Below are 16,485 nucleotides of genomic sequence, written 5' to 3' on the forward strand. Positions count from 1 at the left end.
GATGTCCGTAGGAGGGAGATCCTCATGGCCACTGTGACCCCAGGGACTCCTCGCCCACACCTGGGCTGTGTCTGAGACCTGTGAATATGCAACAGGTCCCAGGCTGCCTCTGAGCTCCTTGGAGCAGAAATGTCCCCCCTGAGCGTCCACGAACGTGGGGTGCCCCAGGGGTCCAAGGGCCGTGTCCCCTCGGTACACAGCAGTTTTCCAGCCCAGGACCTGTCCGAGGCTCCATGCCCATGTCTGCACAGCACCGTCACGGCTCCCTTCCCTTCTCTTTAGTAAGTGCCATCAGGATTTAAATTAAAGCTTATCACCAGCTGGGAGCGAATGAACCCTGCATCATGTTTTGCGGGGTGCCATCTGCCAGGCAGGAGCAGAGACCCCGGCACAGGGCTGGCTCCCTTCAGCAGGGACAGGGGACAGCTGGAAGTCACCCTGTGCAGGTGGGGGACCCGGGTGGGACAGCCCTGGGGACAGGCTGGCAGGTGACACCCGCCGAGCCCCCGTGCTCTGCACCTCCGTTGAGACTCAGCCATCTCGCTGCAAAGCGCCGTCCCAGACACGCGCTCCGGGAAAACAGGGGCCGTGGCAAGGGAAGGGCTTATTTAAATTATTAATTAGCCTTGTTTTTAAACACGGGCTCCGAGCAGCCTCCGCAGCAGAAGGAATTGTGATTAAACGCCAGCCCTCCGGCAGGCAGGCCATGTGTGCGCGGCGGAGCCCGCAGCGCTTGGCTGCCAGATAAAGACGTTATTGTTGTCATCGTGCCTCCGTCCCAGCCCTCCGCCTCCCGCGCTCCCACCCACCCTGGGCCAGCGGCTCCCGGGAACAAAACCCCCGCGCTCGGCCGAGGCTCGCTCGTGGAGAAACCGAGAGGAGGAGGAGGAGGTGGAGGAGGAGGAGGAGGAGGAGGAGGGAGACAGCCAGAGAGAAACTTGTCTTGGGGATTAATAAGAGGCAGGAGGAGGGAGAGGTGCACACAGGTAAGCTGTGGGCAGGTGCTTCCCCCCAGGCTCTTCTCGCCTTGCCTGACCCTCCAACCCAGGGCGCTGAACTGGTCCACGATGCTCCTGCCCTCTCCAGCCTCTCTGACATGCAAAGCAGCATCTGCTCTTCCTTCCTCTTCCCCCCCCGCCTCTCCTCTTGGTTTTTCTGTTCTTCAGCAGCTGGAGTCTTTGTTCCTTTCTTTTCCTCTTGTTGCAAGAGTTTTTCTCGGCACGGGGCAGGGTGGGCTGGAGTGGGGGGGGACGCTGCAAACTCAGAGGAAAGTCTCGTCTGTGATAGCGTTGCAGCTGCTGCCAGGCGCTTTCTGCGGGGGAGAGTGAGGACCCCCTTGTGTCCGTCCCCCCCCTCCCCGATCTGTGCTCTCACACGCTCACAACCCCACGCATGCTTGGCTCTGGCTCTACAGCCAGGGAGGCAGAGCTGGGGGTCCTGGGGGGGCTGCACATCCCAAGCCATGCCCAGGCTAGTCCCTTGCCTTGGAAAGCAGCAGGGAAATTGTGCAAGGAGCGGGGGAGGCTGAGGGGGGAGCCGACACCTCCGGAGCCAGGACTGCTACCCGGGAGCCTCCGGTAGCATCGGGTCACCGTGACTTCCCCGCGCGGAGCACAGGCTCCCAGTTTGCAGCTGGATCCGTAGAAGGGCTGGGGAAAGGGCTGGGGGGAGGCTGCTCCCGTGGGATGGGGGCTATGCGCAGCCCCTCGCCCCCATGCCAGAGCAGGGACCGGGATTTTCCCTGCCCTGCGGAGGGGACCAGCATCGCGCTGCTTTGAGAGCGAGGTGGGAGAGAGCAGCCAAACAGCACCTCGGTGCTTCAGGGGCACTTTTCAGCAAGCTGCTTTTCCGCCCAAAATGTAGGTGGTAAAACCCTTCTCGCCTGCCTGGACCGTATAGACCATTCCCAGAATGTGTGACGCCACTTTTGCTGCCTCGATCGCGGAGATTTGAGCCCGTTCTGCTGCAGGCAGGCGGAGAGGTGCAGCCCCCTCCCCACACCCCGCCATGGGGAGAGCTGCCGTGGGGGTCCCGGCTCTTTGTCTCCGCTCCGGCAGCGGCAGGAGACGATGGGAGGAAGCACCAGGGCAGCGATTTTCGCTGAAGTCCTGGGGAAAGGGTTTTGTCGCATGGAAGCGACTCATCCAAACCTGCCCTTCCCCACTTGTTTGAGAGTTTTAGGAAAAAGCAGCTACAGGGTAGAAAGTGGGAAATGATCCCCTTGGCAGCTGAACGCAAAGCATGTCGCATGTGAGGGCTTGGAAACTTTCCTGGGAGCCTGTGACCATGGGCCTGCCTTATGTGGTGCTTGGCTGAGGGCATCCCGTGAGCTGCTCCCTTTCCTCGGCCAGCCCGGGACAGGCAGCGCCGAGCTGAGCCAGAAACGCCGGGTGTTGGGTGTCCCTGCTCCCCCGGAGAAGGGGGGGGATGAGGGGCTGAGTGTTTTCACCTGGGAAGAGATAAAAGTGCAGCTGTGGGAGGTTTCCTCTGCCCTGGGGAAGCGGCTGGAGGGGAAGGATGAGGCAGTGGCAGCTGATAAGGCGTCAGAGCGGTTTCCCAGCCTCGGAGGAAGCAGAGGTGGGGGGACCAGGGCGAGGAATCCACTTGGAGGGGAGCGGGGTGTGCGTGGGGGGCAGGCTCGGGGGCCAGGCTGTGGTCGCTTTGGCAACATTTTCTCCCATGGTTTTCTTTTGTCTGTGTCCAGCCAGTTCCACTGTGTGTGGCAGAGGGATCTGCGGGCGGGCTGTGCCGGGAGCAGCCCCGGGAAGGGTCGGGACATGCAGCAAGGAAGGAGGAGGAGGAGGGAGGAATTGCTGACATGGAGAAGGCAGCAGAAAGGTGTTCTCTGCCAGGGCTGTCTTCCCACGGGCCCTGCTGCGGGAGGAGGTTGCTGGAGGGAGCAGAGAACACAATGAGCCTTTCGCAACGAGTCTGGTGACTGTGGTACAGTGAGGAAACGCTCCTGGTACGCAGAGGGATGCGCGGGAGCCGTGCATTGCCATCCCCGTGTCTTGCAGCCCTAGGGCTGAGCCCAAAAATGTTGCTTGAGAGCCCGGGAGCGTATCCGAGCTGCTCTCTGGCAGGGTCTCCTGAGCCACCCATCCCCTGGGTGGACACAGCTCTGTCCCCGCAGGAAGAGCCGCGGCGGGGGGCTGAGCCCCTGCGGCTGCCCACGGCTCCGTTTCTCCCTGGGAAAGCGCCGGGAAAGGGCGAGAAGAGCAGGTCGTTGCATCAGGGCTGTGCTCCCCAGGGGATCCTGGGGATGCCTGGGTGACAGCGTGTCTGCCCTCCCCTCGGAGGACAGGCTTGCGCTGTGTTTAGCCCTCTTCCACCATTCCCAGCTCTCCAGCGCCGCTGGATAAAGAGCTCCCTGTTTTGGTTACAGCTGATCAGACCCAGACTCTCGCAGAGACACGAACCAGCTGTTGGACGCGGAGGGAAGCCGATGAGGGAGCTTTGCTGGCTCCTTTGGGTTATTTTTAGCTTGCCCTCCCTGTTCTGCTCCAACACGCAGGTTCCCAGGCTGGGTGGGAGCATTTTTCCAGCCTGGGGGCTGCAGGGATGATGGGAATTGTGGGTCCCAGCAGGAAAGGCGTGAAGGGAGCTAGCAGGGTTACGGGCAACAGGCTGGAAAGGATCCCTGGTCCAGCCGTCTAGTCTTTCCCCCCTCCTCCCAAAGTTAAAAGCTCCCTTTATCCCTCCCAGGCCCTCCGGAGGAGCAGGGGTCCCCGATGGATCGGTGATAGCTACCCAGAGCCAGCTGCTGCTCTCTGCACGTCGAACTGCTGCGAGGGGAGGCGGGGAGGGCAGGAGGCACCCCAAGGGAGAGGGCTGGGACTTCTGCCCGTGACAAATCCCCCCGTGACCTTTACATAGCTCGCTCTTGCCCCGGAGGTTGCGATTTTTGCCTGCCCTTGGCACCAGTGGCGGGGCTGGCAGCGAGCAGCGCTTGGGAGCTGTGGGCGAGCGAGACGCAGAGTAGATAAACTATGTGGAAATCAAACACCAGTGGCATTTGGGGCTGGAATTTCCAGCTGTTGTGCCGAATTTTTGTCAACTGTAATGGGATGACCGAGGGAGCAGCTGCCTCTTTCTGGGAAAAACCTTGGGCTGGCATCTGTTGGGTGCCTTGGTCTTGCCCCCAGGCCAAGCTGCTCAGCCCAGGAGGTGTCAGAACCATTTTTGTCCATGATCGAGCCTTTTCTCCACACCAGGCAGTTGGTTTCCTGAATGCATTCGTTGCTTCATGATTTAACTTTATTCCAGTTGCATGGATTCTTTGTGGGTACCCGGGATCCGAGCTGTCCCTTCCGTCGGGGAGTGGTAGGAAAGGTCGAGTGGAGTATTTGCGGAGCAGGCTCTGGCCGCGGATTCGGCAGCCGGGGCTCATGGAGAATGAGGGTGTGGGGTTTTGAAATCTGCCTTCTTGCGTTCACGCCAGTAAATTCAACTGCATGAAACTGGATGGAGAACAGACTGCCGACTGTGTCGGGTCCAGGCAGAGCTGGCTTTGAACCTTCCAGCGTGTTGGAGGCAATCGTAAAGCGTGCGGTGGCCTCAGGGTTGTTGCATCCCCCTTATTCTGGACGCAGGGCTGTTGGGGGGACCGCTGGCTGTGAGCTGGTTTCCTGCAGATTGTTTGGAAGCGGGTCCTGCTTTCCCCGAGCAGGCTGGAGAGCTGCAGGGAGAGGCTGGGGGGGACCGGCAGCAAAGAAGGATGGTGGCAACGCCACCAGCCCGGCTGCGATGGGCAGAGGGGCTGTGACAGTCCCCACGGGGATGTGGCAGCGGGTTGCAGGTGGTACAGCGGATAAAAGGGGCTGCATCTGCCTCCTGACACTTTCCTTCTGTGCTGACAAATGCCACATGATGCTGCCGCCCTCCAGCCTGAATTTCTGGCTCGCTGACTATTTCTGCTATATGCCGAGTCCCTAAACATCTGCAGCGTCAAAGCCTCATGCGGAGGGGACGGCGCAATGTGTTCCTGGAAGGGCCGAGAGCTCGGCCAGCTCCTGAGACCAACAGGGTGGCAGCTCTGCCGTGGTCTCCACCCTCCCTGTGACATTGCCCAGGGCGGCTGCTGGGTGGCCCGAGCTGAGCATCGCCCTTCAAGCGGAGGGAGCCAAACGCCCGGATCGCAGCATGTACTGGCTGGAATATCATGTCTCAGCTGCCTCCTCCCCTCTACAACGGGCCAAAAGCAGACCTCAGCCCCTGCTGCTCCCCCGGGCATTGTGGGTGTTAAAATCCAGGTCTGAGTTTTTGGAGCGGAGGCAAAAATCCCGTGGAAAGGTCTGGGACAAGGTGGGGGGAGGAGAGCCACGTGCAAGGAGGGATGTGGCTGGGAAAGTGGGAAAGGAGAGGGGTGCTGCAGGGCCAGGGAGGGGACTGCACGTAGAGCAGCTCCCTGTCACGAATTTGTCCGTCCTCTGCAGCCCGCCGTTGAATCTGAGCTCTTGCAGCACAGAAGCACGCACGTACATCCCCAAAGGGGACTTGCTGCAGCACTGCTGAGCTGAATATCTGGCAGCATTCGGGCCCCATTGCTCTTCCCCCCCTGTTCCTCCCTTCCCCCCAGCGAGATGCCAGAGCTCTGATTGAAAACAGCAGGCATGTGAGGCTTGTAGGGTTAAACAGAGCCAGATGGGAGCAGAGCGAGACAAAAAGGAAAGTAAGAGGCTGGGCCTGGAGAGGGGGGGCTGAGAACAGGATCTTTTCTTGCAGAAAGTCAATTACTCGGAGCCCCAGGAATGCGTGGCATCGCTTCAAAGGGAGCCGGGCTGGCGAGGCGCTGGGAGCAGTGGCCCATTCAGGGGCTCTAAAGGCATCCCTGGGTGGGATGCGGACTGGGAGCAGTGGCCCATCCAGGGGCCCTGAAGGCATCCCTGGGTGGGATGCGGACCCGGTGGGAAGCTGTAACCAAAAAGGGGGTCGGTGTGGCAGGGGCTACCCCAGCAGTGTTGTTCCTTGCTGCTTGCTGGTCTCATGAGGGCTGGGGACGTTTCCCTGCTGCTGCCCAAAGGCAAAGGCGATGTGCCCGGCACAGCCCTGCCTGTTTGGAGCTCCCACCGGGCATCTGAGGGGGGCTGGCTGTGCCCACATTGCCAGTGACCCCCCCAGGCACGACAGCAGCTCTGTGCACCAGCAAGAAGCCAGCTCAGCTCCGTCGTGTTGCATGGGAGAGAGCAATGAGCCCAGAGAGCCTGATTTCTCTCCAGCATCACCAACGCTCCCATCCCGGCTGCACGGGCTCCCACGGCAGATGCTGCCTTTCCCCAGGAGATCCACCTTCCTCTGAGTCTCTTCATCTTCCTTCCCAGCGTTCTCCCAGTCTCATTTCACTTGATTCTCTTTCCCACCCTGCCTCTGCCGAGCTCCTCCATCTGCCTCGCCGTGCATCCAGCTCAGCTCTGTTCCCGCTGGGGTGACAAATGCCGCTGGGAAAAGCCTGGCGAACACCCCGAGGTATCTGCTGCCTGCCCAGGAAGCCCACAGCCTGGTCTGCTCCAGCTGGCCCCGGGGAGTGTCGGAGCATCCAAAGCACCTTCTGCAAGGGGCTTTCTGGGGAGCTCGTCTGCAGCAAGCTGGATCCCTCCATCCTCCAAGGCATCAGCTGGAGAGCCACCAGCAACAGGCTTGCAGGGACCATTCGTGCTGTTCCAGAGAGCAGGCAGAGAGGGCAGAGATGGGACAGGCAACCTCCGTGGGTTTGATAACGACCCAGGGAAGAGGCAGAGGTGGTATGTGTAAGGTGTTGGGCTGGCGTACGGGAGAAAACTGGCTAGTGGCCAGCAGAAACCTCACCAGATCCCTCCAGATCTCCCACTTCTACTGGGACTCTCCCCAAATAACCAGTCGAGCCCAGCACCCCCCAGTGGGACTGGAGGTGATGGATTGGTTATTTGGGCAGCACAGGGAGCTGTATAGCCAAACGCCTTCGGTATTGCCCATGCGTAATCTTGCAAATGGCCTTTTTATCACGCAGCCTTGAAAATGGGCTGTCCTGCATTAAAGCCTTGTCCCTGAAGCACAGGACCATCCATCTTTTCTGCCCCGCTAACTGCTGCTGGCCTCCTGATACCGTTGCTCAGACAATTTGCTCCCGAATCATTGATTTTTTGGCTCAAGTGCAAAATTAAGCCTAATCCATCAAGGCTTCTGAAGGGGCAATCCGTCCTCTGGGGACAGGCCACGGGGATATTGGGGTACCCGGGGCGGGGGGGGGCAGGCTCTGTCAGGCAGTGCTGGGGGTGGTGTGCGAAAAAACCCCAAGCCAAATTAAAAAAAAAAAAACACAACACAATCTCCCTCATGGCATAAAGCTGAGCCAGAGAGAGGGGATCTCAGTGACTCATGCTCTAGAGAGGGGTTGGATTTAAAGATAACTTCCAAGGGGAAGGAGAGAAAATAGCAGGTTACTGATAGGGATGTGGGGTAAATTCCTGCCTGTCAGAGACTGCGGTGATGGGGGAGATGATATGGTACCTAAATCAGGCGCTTCCCAACGATTCTCTCCTCCTTGCCTCCCTCAGGGAAACATCTGGACCATGAAGGTGGCCTTCAGATTGCTTTTCCCACTTGTTCTTGTGCTGATCTCGGAGGTGAGCGGGCAGCGGAGGAAACCTCCTCGGAAACCCACCCGCCCGCCTCCCGAGTTCATCGAGCCCGTCGAGCCCACGGAGCTGCCCCCACCCCTGCCACCGGGCCCCCCTTCCATCTTCCCCGACTGTCCCCGAGAATGCTACTGCCCCCCAGACTTCCCCTCCGCCCTCTACTGTGACAGCCGCAACCTGCGGAAGGTCCCCATCATCCCGTCCCGCATCCACTACCTCTACCTCCAGAACAACTTCATCGACGACCTCCCGGAGGAGTCCTTCAGGAATGCCACGGGGCTGAAATGGGTCAACCTAGACAACAATCGCATCCGGAAGGTGGACAGGAGGGTCCTGGAGAAGCTGGAAAACCTCATCTTCCTCTACATGGAGAAGAACCAGCTCAAGGAAGTGCCTGCCTTCCTGCCACCCAACCTGGAGCAGCTGCGTCTGAGCAGGAACCAGATCTCCAAGATCCCTGCTGGGGTCTTCAACAAGCTGGAAAACCTGGTGCTCTTGGACCTGCACCACAACAAGCTAAGCGATGGGGTCTTCAATAAAAACACCTTCAAGGGACTCAAGAACCTCATGCAACTCAACCTCGCCCACAACATCCTGAGGAAAATGCCCCCCGGGGTGCCCAGTGCCATCCACCAGCTCTTTCTGGACAGGAACAACATTGAAGACATCCCCAGTGACTACTTCAAGGAGTTCCCCAACCTGGCGTTCATCCGGCTCAACTACAACCAGATCTCTGACAAGGGGCTGCCCAAGAACTCCTTCAACCTCACCAACTTGCTGGTGTTGCACCTGGCCCACAACAAGCTCACCAACGTCCCTTTCATCAGCCCCAAGCTGGAGCACCTCTACCTGAATAACAACTCCATCGAAAGTGAGTTGCGCTGTGAGGTCTGGGGTTGGGGATGGCAAGCGTTTCATTGAAAAAGGGCATTTTTCACCCAGTGGGATGTGAGCTCTTCAAAGGGGGATGCGGTGGTGAGAGGAGCTGGGGGCTCTTTGTAGGTGAACAAGTCCCTACGGGGGATGGATTTGCACGAGGGGAAGAATGGCCCAAGGATAAGGGTGGCAGCTGAGGGCCAGGGCTAAATTTCCCCTGGCGCTGCAGGGATTTTCTTGTGCGTTGTCATGGGCAGCTCTTCTTTGGGGCCACCTGCCATCTAAATAGTTACTTCCCCAGCAGGGCTCAGAAATAGGGATATTTAAAAAGGAGAGTCTGCGCACATATTTTAAGAACAGATGCCAAATCCGCAGTCAAGATGGTTAGAAATAACCCAGCTTAGCTCTCGAGCTGAGCCTCACAGGGGAAGGAACAGGGAGAACAAGGCTGTGATGGAGGTTGCCTTGGCAAACCAACCGGGGCAGTTTCACACCGTTCCAGGCAAAGCACCGCAATGTCATGGGAGAGGTGCTGGGCCGTGAAATGTGTAAACGTAGCTAGCACATTCAAGAAGAAGACAGAGACCCATTCCTGGACACCCCAGATGTTTCTGCTATTAGAGGTCCAGCAACCTGCTCCCCTTGCTACCTGCACGGGAGCAAGAAGGCAGCGCTCCTGCCGGAGACCCTCCATGCGCATCGGGAAAAGTGCGCTGGGCTCTCCTATTTCTGGTTGCGGTGGGGCGTATGGGGGCTGCAGGACCCACCCAGGGCATTACTCACCTGTAAAGCAGCCGCCGGGCAGGACGCTGGTCCCCACAAGTGGTGGAACACAAGGACTTCCACGCTGCAGTGTTGATTGTGCAGTGGTAGTGTGTGGCTTTATACGCAAAAGCGATCTGCTGCCGAAGAGGGGCTGTAAAATCACAGCGCAGCTTTAGTGTAAAATCTGAACGGGAGCCAGGAAGGGACGAGCAAGAAAGATGCTCTTTGCAGGCAATTGCTAATAGTGTTGTGGGACACAGTGCCAGGGACGGGGACAAAACCCTCACAAAGCCACCTCCCTTCTCTCAGGAGGTCACCAGAGTTGGTTCCCGGGGAACAATGATGCAGTGATGAATGTCTGGTTCAAACGCCGGTTAATCTACGTTTTATTTAAACAACACCAAAGTGGAGCCAAGGGGGACCTTGGGGTGGAGGTGGTGACTGCTGCTGGCTTCATGTACACTGGTACCCGGGTCCTGCCAGGGCTTTCCATGGAGAGAGGACACCTGGCTCTGCATGTCATGTCCCAGCTTGTCTTTCTTATAAGGTTTCAGTCCCTGGAGTTGGGTCCTGAGCCCTGGGCCCTGAGAATCCCTGGGTTTATTTTCCGTAACTCAGGCCCTGGGGTGGGGGGAAACACGTGGAAATCCAGAAGCGAGCAACGAGCCGGTTATTGACGTTATCTTCAGCGTAACGGTGCCGGAGCATGTTTCCTTGATGTTTTTTTTCTGAAGGCTTAGGGCTGGCTCGGCAGGTTTCACGTTTGAAATAATCCCTCTTCTCTCTCAAATGACACTGCATCCCTCACTGTGTTTTGGCTGAACGTGACCTACTTCACTTCTGAACAAAAGCAAGATTTTCCTCTCGCTGGGGCTGTGCCATCTCCTGGGAGAGGCTGGGGATTCTCCCCCTTGGTGGCAAAGCAATCACGTTTTGGGGTTCAACAGGCAGGCAGGGAGGGGGGTCTCTAGCATCCCTCTTTGCCTTCCCTTTCCTCTAACCTGCATCTCGCTTTTCCTCTCCTCCCTGCAGAAATCAATGGGACGCAGATCTGCCCCACCTCGCTGATGTCCATCCAGGACTTCTCCCCCTCCGACCTGGACAGCGTGCCCCGGCTCCGGTACCTGCGTCTGGACGGGAACCTCCTGAAACCCCCCATCCCCTTGGACCTCATGATGTGCTTCCGCCTCCTGCAGTCCGTGGTTTTCTAACCCTGCCTGGCAACGCGCCTCTCCCAGGACTTGGCTTTGCACAGAGACTCGACCCCCGTTCAGTGTTTGACGCGTGGGACCCTCTTTGCCTCCCTCTCCCCCCTCCTCACACCCCGCCTCCATCCCTCTTGCCTTTCCCCCTTTCCCCCCACTGCGGTCGCCGTGGACATGCGTGGCATGGGCATCCTTGGGGACCACTCTCTGCAGGACAGCACCGCGTCGCAGCAGCCATCCAGGTCGCAGCATCAGCCCAGGGTGGCTGCCATGCTCACCCCTGTTCCCTGCCTGTGGGCTCTGCCTTCTCTGCCCTCACCCAGGCCAGCCCTGGAGCCGGCTCCATCTCTCCCCTTCCACCCGGCAGAGTTTTGGGAGGTTGGATTTGGTCCAAGCCAAAGGCATCTCCGGATGGAGCTGATGAGGGAGCCCAAGGGGCCACCTCGCTGCGGGACTCGGGTCGTATCGTTGCCCTGGGAGAGTCCACGATGTCCCTGGGGACAAATGCCCTGTGATGGAGGTGGAGCGGGGATGCCCCGGGCTGGGGCTCGGGGTGCTGCCGGCCGGGGGAGCGGGATCCGTGCGGGCGGAGGGTGGCCGGCAGGACCGGCAACGACACCTCGTGGCCAGAGCCACGTCCCGGGGCCCCGGGCGAGGGACACGCTCCTCCCGCCTGGGCCCTCCCGGGGGGCTTCGGCCTTGGCTCCGCATTGCTCTGGAGGCCGAGGGGCTCGTTCCTTCGCGGTGGTGTGAATTTGGCAGGAGGGAGCGGGGAGGGGGTCCGGCCCCTGCAGCTGGAGCTGGGCTCTCCTGCGCCCTGGGTGGGTTGCACCTTCCCCGCGGCAAGACACTGCGCACCCTCCTTTGCGAGACCAGCCCCCTCCCCAGCTCTCACACCGCGCACCCTCCTTTGCAAGACCAGCCCCCTCCCCAGCTCTCACCCCTGCCAGGTTTCCCCCCCTCCCCAGCTCCCCACGGCAGCATCGGTCCAGGGTGCCGCATCCTGCATCCTCCCGCCGCCCCGTGCTGCGGAGATGCGGGGCTCAGCGCATCGGCCGCACTCTGCTGCTTCCAGCTAAACCCTGCCCTCCCCCACGCAGGACCAAAAGCCTGTGGGACCGCGATGCCACCGACCGGCCCTGGGCATAAGACACCCCCCCGGGGGCAGAGCAGAGCCAGCTGCTTTGTAGCGATGCCAGCAGGACGCTCACTCTCATACTTAGGTACCAGGGGCCAGATGCTGACGTGGGTGTAAACCCAGGGCTGGGTTGACCCGTGAAATCTCCACTCTGCTCTCACAGTCCCTCTTGCCCTCCTGCCTTGACTCCCGTCTCCTGGAAGTTTTATTCTCTGTTCCTTTCTTGAACCAAACACACATGACTGGTTTTGCGTTTGGTTTTGTTGTTTTTGGTTTTTTTTAGAAAAAAGGAAAGAAAAGGAGAGAATTAGTCTTTTTGGAAAAGCTGTTTTTTATTCCCCCTTCTCCCTGTTTTCACATGTATCGCTTCCCTCTTTGATAGCTGTACCTGCATATATAGGGTGTCCGGGTTTAGGCGGGGTTATACTCTTTTATTCTTCCTGATTCTCAGGATTTAGATTTAAGGTTGAGCATTAGAGGAAAAAAAAAATAAAAAAAATAAAAATTCAACTGAAGTAAGCATTAAAGCAATAAACCAAAGAAACCATCCATTACCTCCTTTGCCTTCAGCCACCAAAACTGAACCTTCTCCAAGATGGGCATGGACGGGCACCATGTCCTGCTCCCTGGGAATGGGACAGGGATGCTCCCCACAGCCTGGGGACACTCCAGCGACCCTGCGAGCTGGGTGCTCCCTGCTTCCCAGCGCTAGAAGGTTCATTAAACCCCTGTGCTAATTCCGGCGTGTTTTCTCATGATACAAGTCTCTTCTCCAAATTGTCCTCCAGTGGGCTTTATTGGGTTCGACAGGTTTCAACATTAAACCCGGAGACCCTATGTATATATTTATATATAATGTGTATATATACTGGTAGACTGTACAGATATATCTAGAGACATATGTAGTTCTCGACTGATTTCAACTTAATGGTATTTTCACTCCTACTCTCCGCAGCAGTGAAAATAAAATGATTCACAAGGGACCCAGCGCCGCGGTCGGACCTGCCTCTCTCATCCATCCTCATCTTCCTCGCTGCGTGGGAGCCGCCACCGCTTCATTCAGGACCAGATTTCCTCCGTTGGGATCAACTTTCCCAACAGTGGGAGCTTGGGAGATCCCGGGGGTCCTGGCAGCAGGAGGCTGGCAGGCTTGGGGGTCGTTTGTGGTGTGTTCCCTCTCTCAAATTGACGCTGGGTTGGACCCACAAGCAGCACCAACATCAAAGCAACAGGGTTATAGACCCTGTCTTAACAAGCATCTCTGCTAATTAAGAGAGGCCAACTTTGGCTGCAGCTCCCAGGTTCGTGGCTGCAGCTGATGGGCATTATCATCCCTGCAAAGGGGCTGGGAGAAGCCGATGGCTGCGTGTGCCACGTGTCGGGGCAGGTTGTGTGAACTCGGGCTCAGCTGTCCCCGCATCACCTTGGTGCTCCCAGAGAAACCGGACAAAGGTCCCCAGGGTGAGTTTGCCCCGGGGGGCAGCATTGAGGGGCTCCAGGTCGTGCGTGGGGGCAGCCAGGGTGGGAAGCATCTCTCCCAGCCCCAGCAATGAGCCTGGATCCATCCCCAGGGCTGCGGTTGTGCGGGGTGCGCGCCTGTTTTTCACACGAGCAGAACGGGTGTAGGCAGCGCCTTGATTCTTCTGCCCATCGCTAGCAGCTTCAAAAAGCTCTCCTCTCGCTGCTGCTGCTCTCTCCCCACGTGAATCATGAGGGGAGAGGGAGGACGGCCGTGGGCGCGGGTGCGAACGCATGGGCTGCGGCGTGGGGCCGCTCACGGGAGCGTGCGCGGCGGCAGGAGGGGATGCGTGTGTGTGACGGTGTGTGTGTGTGTGTGTGACGGTGTGTGTGTGTGACTGTGTGTCTGTGTGTGCAGAGCATGCACAAGGCAGCGAGTTCCCCTTATGTTTTTGTGCTGGAGAAGAAAATCTCCGTATTTTGTGATTGGGCTGTGAATCATGCGCTCCCGGGTGTGCGTTCACTTGCTGCCTCCTCGGGCAAGTCAGCCCTGTCTCCTGGGGGAGCCGAGCACCGCAAAAACAGAGCGGCGCGGGGGGGGTTCGTTTCTTCTCTCTGCACACGGATGCGGGAAGCCCCCACCCCGCCATGGGGAAGGCTGGAAACCCCTCGTTCATGGGGGGTGAGTGGGGCTGCCAGGGTGGGCATTGAAGGGTGGCTCCCCAGTACAACACGTGCTGATCTTCCTGGCGGTGGGGAGAAGGCGATGGGCCTGTTGGGGAGCAGGTAGAGATGGTGAGAGGCAGTTTGGAGAAGGATGAGGGGTCTCAAATCAAGCCCCCTTGCAGCTGGTGATGCCCCCAGCCTGTTTATGGGGGCCTGAGCAGGGACATCCACTGCCATGAGGGTTTGTACCAACCCTTTGGGCGATGCCATCCACGCAGATATTTCTGCCACTGCCTCTGGGGACAAGGGAAAGTGGGCACAAGGACACCGGCTGCTTCTCTAGGGCAGCAAAGCAGCTGCCCCACAGACACCACTGCCCCCGGGGACCTTCGCCAGCCCCAGCCCGGGCTTTTGCTTTGCAGTTTCCCCTGTGCTGGGCTGCTGGGCAGGAGCTGACCCCCCATTTCCCCCCAGACGGGAGCAGAAGGTGCCATCTGAAAGCCAGGTCCCCTCTGGCCGCGCTGGACCGAAGCCCCCACTCTCCAGGGAGGGGACAACTCAGCAGCCAACGCCAGAGAAGCACCCGCAGCCCCTCCAAGGAGCAGAGGCACCGGCTCAGCCGTAATGCCACCCCCAACTGCCACATCGCCTCCATCACGGTGGCCGCCGAGCCGCCTAATGAGGGGCTTAATGAAGATTAGCGGCGGCCCTTTGCTCTGCTCCGCGCTGAGCAGGGCTGGGGCTGCCCTGGCAGGGGGACCGCCATGGGCTGGGGGTGAAGGGGCTGCGGGTGGGTGACCAAGGCTCATCCCCACTGTTGGCGGGGGGGTGTCAGGGTGTCCCCGCCTGCCCAGCAAGCACCAGCAGATGGGTGCGACGTCTCGGGTGGGTGAACGTGTGGGCTGCGAGCTGCCTGCCGGAGAGAGGAACATTTTTACGGCAGTGGGTGGCTGCGTGTGCACGGGGCTGCCCAGCACCGCCAGGAGCCCGTGGGGCTGTCGTGCACACCCTGCCCGTCCTGGGGTGTCCCAGCCCCACAGGACACCTCCCTGGCAGTGACATCCCTCCCTCCCCCGAGGGTGAAGCAGGGCAGCAGCCCCTGTGGGGGGCATCAAGCAGCCCCCTGGCCCCAGGGTGTGTGGGTGCACACAGGCGGAGATGGGGGACATCTCCCATCTTACCCCGGTGTGGGGAGCAGCATTGCCCCCCGCCCCCATCCATGTCAGCTCCTGCTCCCCAAACCGCCCCCATGTTTCCAAAGCAACAGTGCGCGGAGGGGCGAGCAGCGCTGAGCCCCGCGGGAGGCGAGGGGGGCGGACGAGCCGAATACCACCAGCCATCTGGCTGCTGGGGTGGGCCTGTGCAGACCCCAAACCCTGGGGAGCAGCAGGTCCCCCCACATCCTCCCCAGGGCTGGGGTGCTTGCCGGGCCCCGGGGTCCCACCCCACTGAAACCCAGATCAGCAAGGGGGGGCTGCGCCTGGTGCTGTGCTGCTCTTGCATCCTTGGGATGGCCACAGCTGGAAATTGCTCCATGGCTTGGCAGGACCTGGGACGTTCGGGGCAGGGATGAAGCTGGCTCTTTCCCCTTTGCCCAGGGCTGTGCGTCCCCATCATCCATGGGGACACCAGGGCAGGGAACACAGCCTGCTCCCCATCCCGTCCCATCCCGTCCCCCACAGCCCCAGACGCAAGCCTGGGCTGTTGGAGGACAGCCACCACTGGGGCTGGCTCACCCCTGGGGACAATATAATGTCCCCGTGGGGGGCTGCCAGCTGGATTGGCCGCATCCTGCCTCTCCCCTCGGCAGTGGCCGTGCCAAGCCCCTCTGTGCAGCCCCCCCTCCTCTCCTCTCCATGCATTAAAAGCCCGGCAGCTCTTCTCCAGCCAGTGCACCAGCCCCTGGGCGCAGAGCAGGGCTCTCCCACGCCGAGGAAGAGGGGAAAGGGGGTACGTTCATGCCGTCTTCTTTCTGCTCCGCCAGTGCCGAGCAGAGCCCCGCTGGGCTGGGGTGAGCTGCGGGGCAGGGAGGGTTGGGGGCCGGTGGTGTGTGTGAGGGGGCTCATCATGCTCGTAAAAGTTTGGTCTGCGGGAAACGGGCAGAAATTAGGGAGCAGCATCCTCAGTCTGGGGTGCAACAACACTGGGCCAGGTCATTGCTTTGGCATTTGGTTTGGGAGAGATACGTGGGAGGCTGCTGGGTGCCCGCGTGGGTGTGCAGCCCGCTGGGTGGGCGATGCTGCCGCGCCAGGTGCACAGGGGGTGCTGGGGACCCATGTGCAGGGGCCAGCTTCAGGTGGGAGCAGGCTCCCTTTGGGAATGGACCCCAGGCGGGTTTGGGTGGGGGGCTGCCAGGCGGGCTGCAGAGCCGGGGGTGTCCCCATAGAACCATCCCCTGTGCTCAGGGTCGAGTCCTCCAGTCCCCCCAGCGCTGGTTTGCCCAGGATGCTGGAGGCTGAGGAACAGCATCTCAGGGCTTTGGACCCAGGTGTAGGAGCAAGGGGGACTGAAGGGGAGAATGTTAGGACTCCTGGTGTCGTTTCTGCTTTGCTGCTGGGTTTTTTGGGCTGGTCACCAGCTTCACCCACCGCCTTGAGGGGCTGGAGCAGGTCCCCAACCCCCTCATCACCTCCCAATTCCCTCACTGCGTCCTCGGGGCTGGGAAAGCCGGGAAGCGAGGGCAGCCCGGCACGGCCGCGGGGGCCTCTCCTGCACAGCCGTCCAGCCGAGCGTGAAATGGGCTGAAAAGAAAAGGGACAGTGTA

At 59.9% G+C, this 16,485-nt stretch overlaps 1 protein-coding gene across 1 annotated transcript; it reads left to right on the top strand.

The window, feature by feature from the left end:
* Positions 1–679: 679 nt before the first annotated feature.
* Positions 680–12,598, top strand: PRELP (proline and arginine rich end leucine rich repeat protein). Its single transcript, XM_054181584.1, has 3 exons — positions 680–986; positions 7,533–8,484; positions 10,287–12,598. Exons 2-3 carry the CDS (start codon positions 7,548–7,550, stop codon positions 10,463–10,465), a joined length of 1,116 nt encoding a protein of 371 aa, XP_054037559.1. The 5' UTR covers positions 680–986; positions 7,533–7,547; the 3' UTR covers positions 10,466–12,598.
* Positions 12,599–16,485: the final 3,887 nt, after the last annotated feature.

The sequence above is a fragment of the Rissa tridactyla genome, chromosome 21 (assembly GCF_028500815.1).
Source record: "Rissa tridactyla isolate bRisTri1 chromosome 21, bRisTri1.patW.cur.20221130, whole genome shotgun sequence".
In the NCBI taxonomy this organism is placed as follows: domain Eukaryota; kingdom Metazoa; phylum Chordata; class Aves; order Charadriiformes; family Laridae; genus Rissa; species Rissa tridactyla.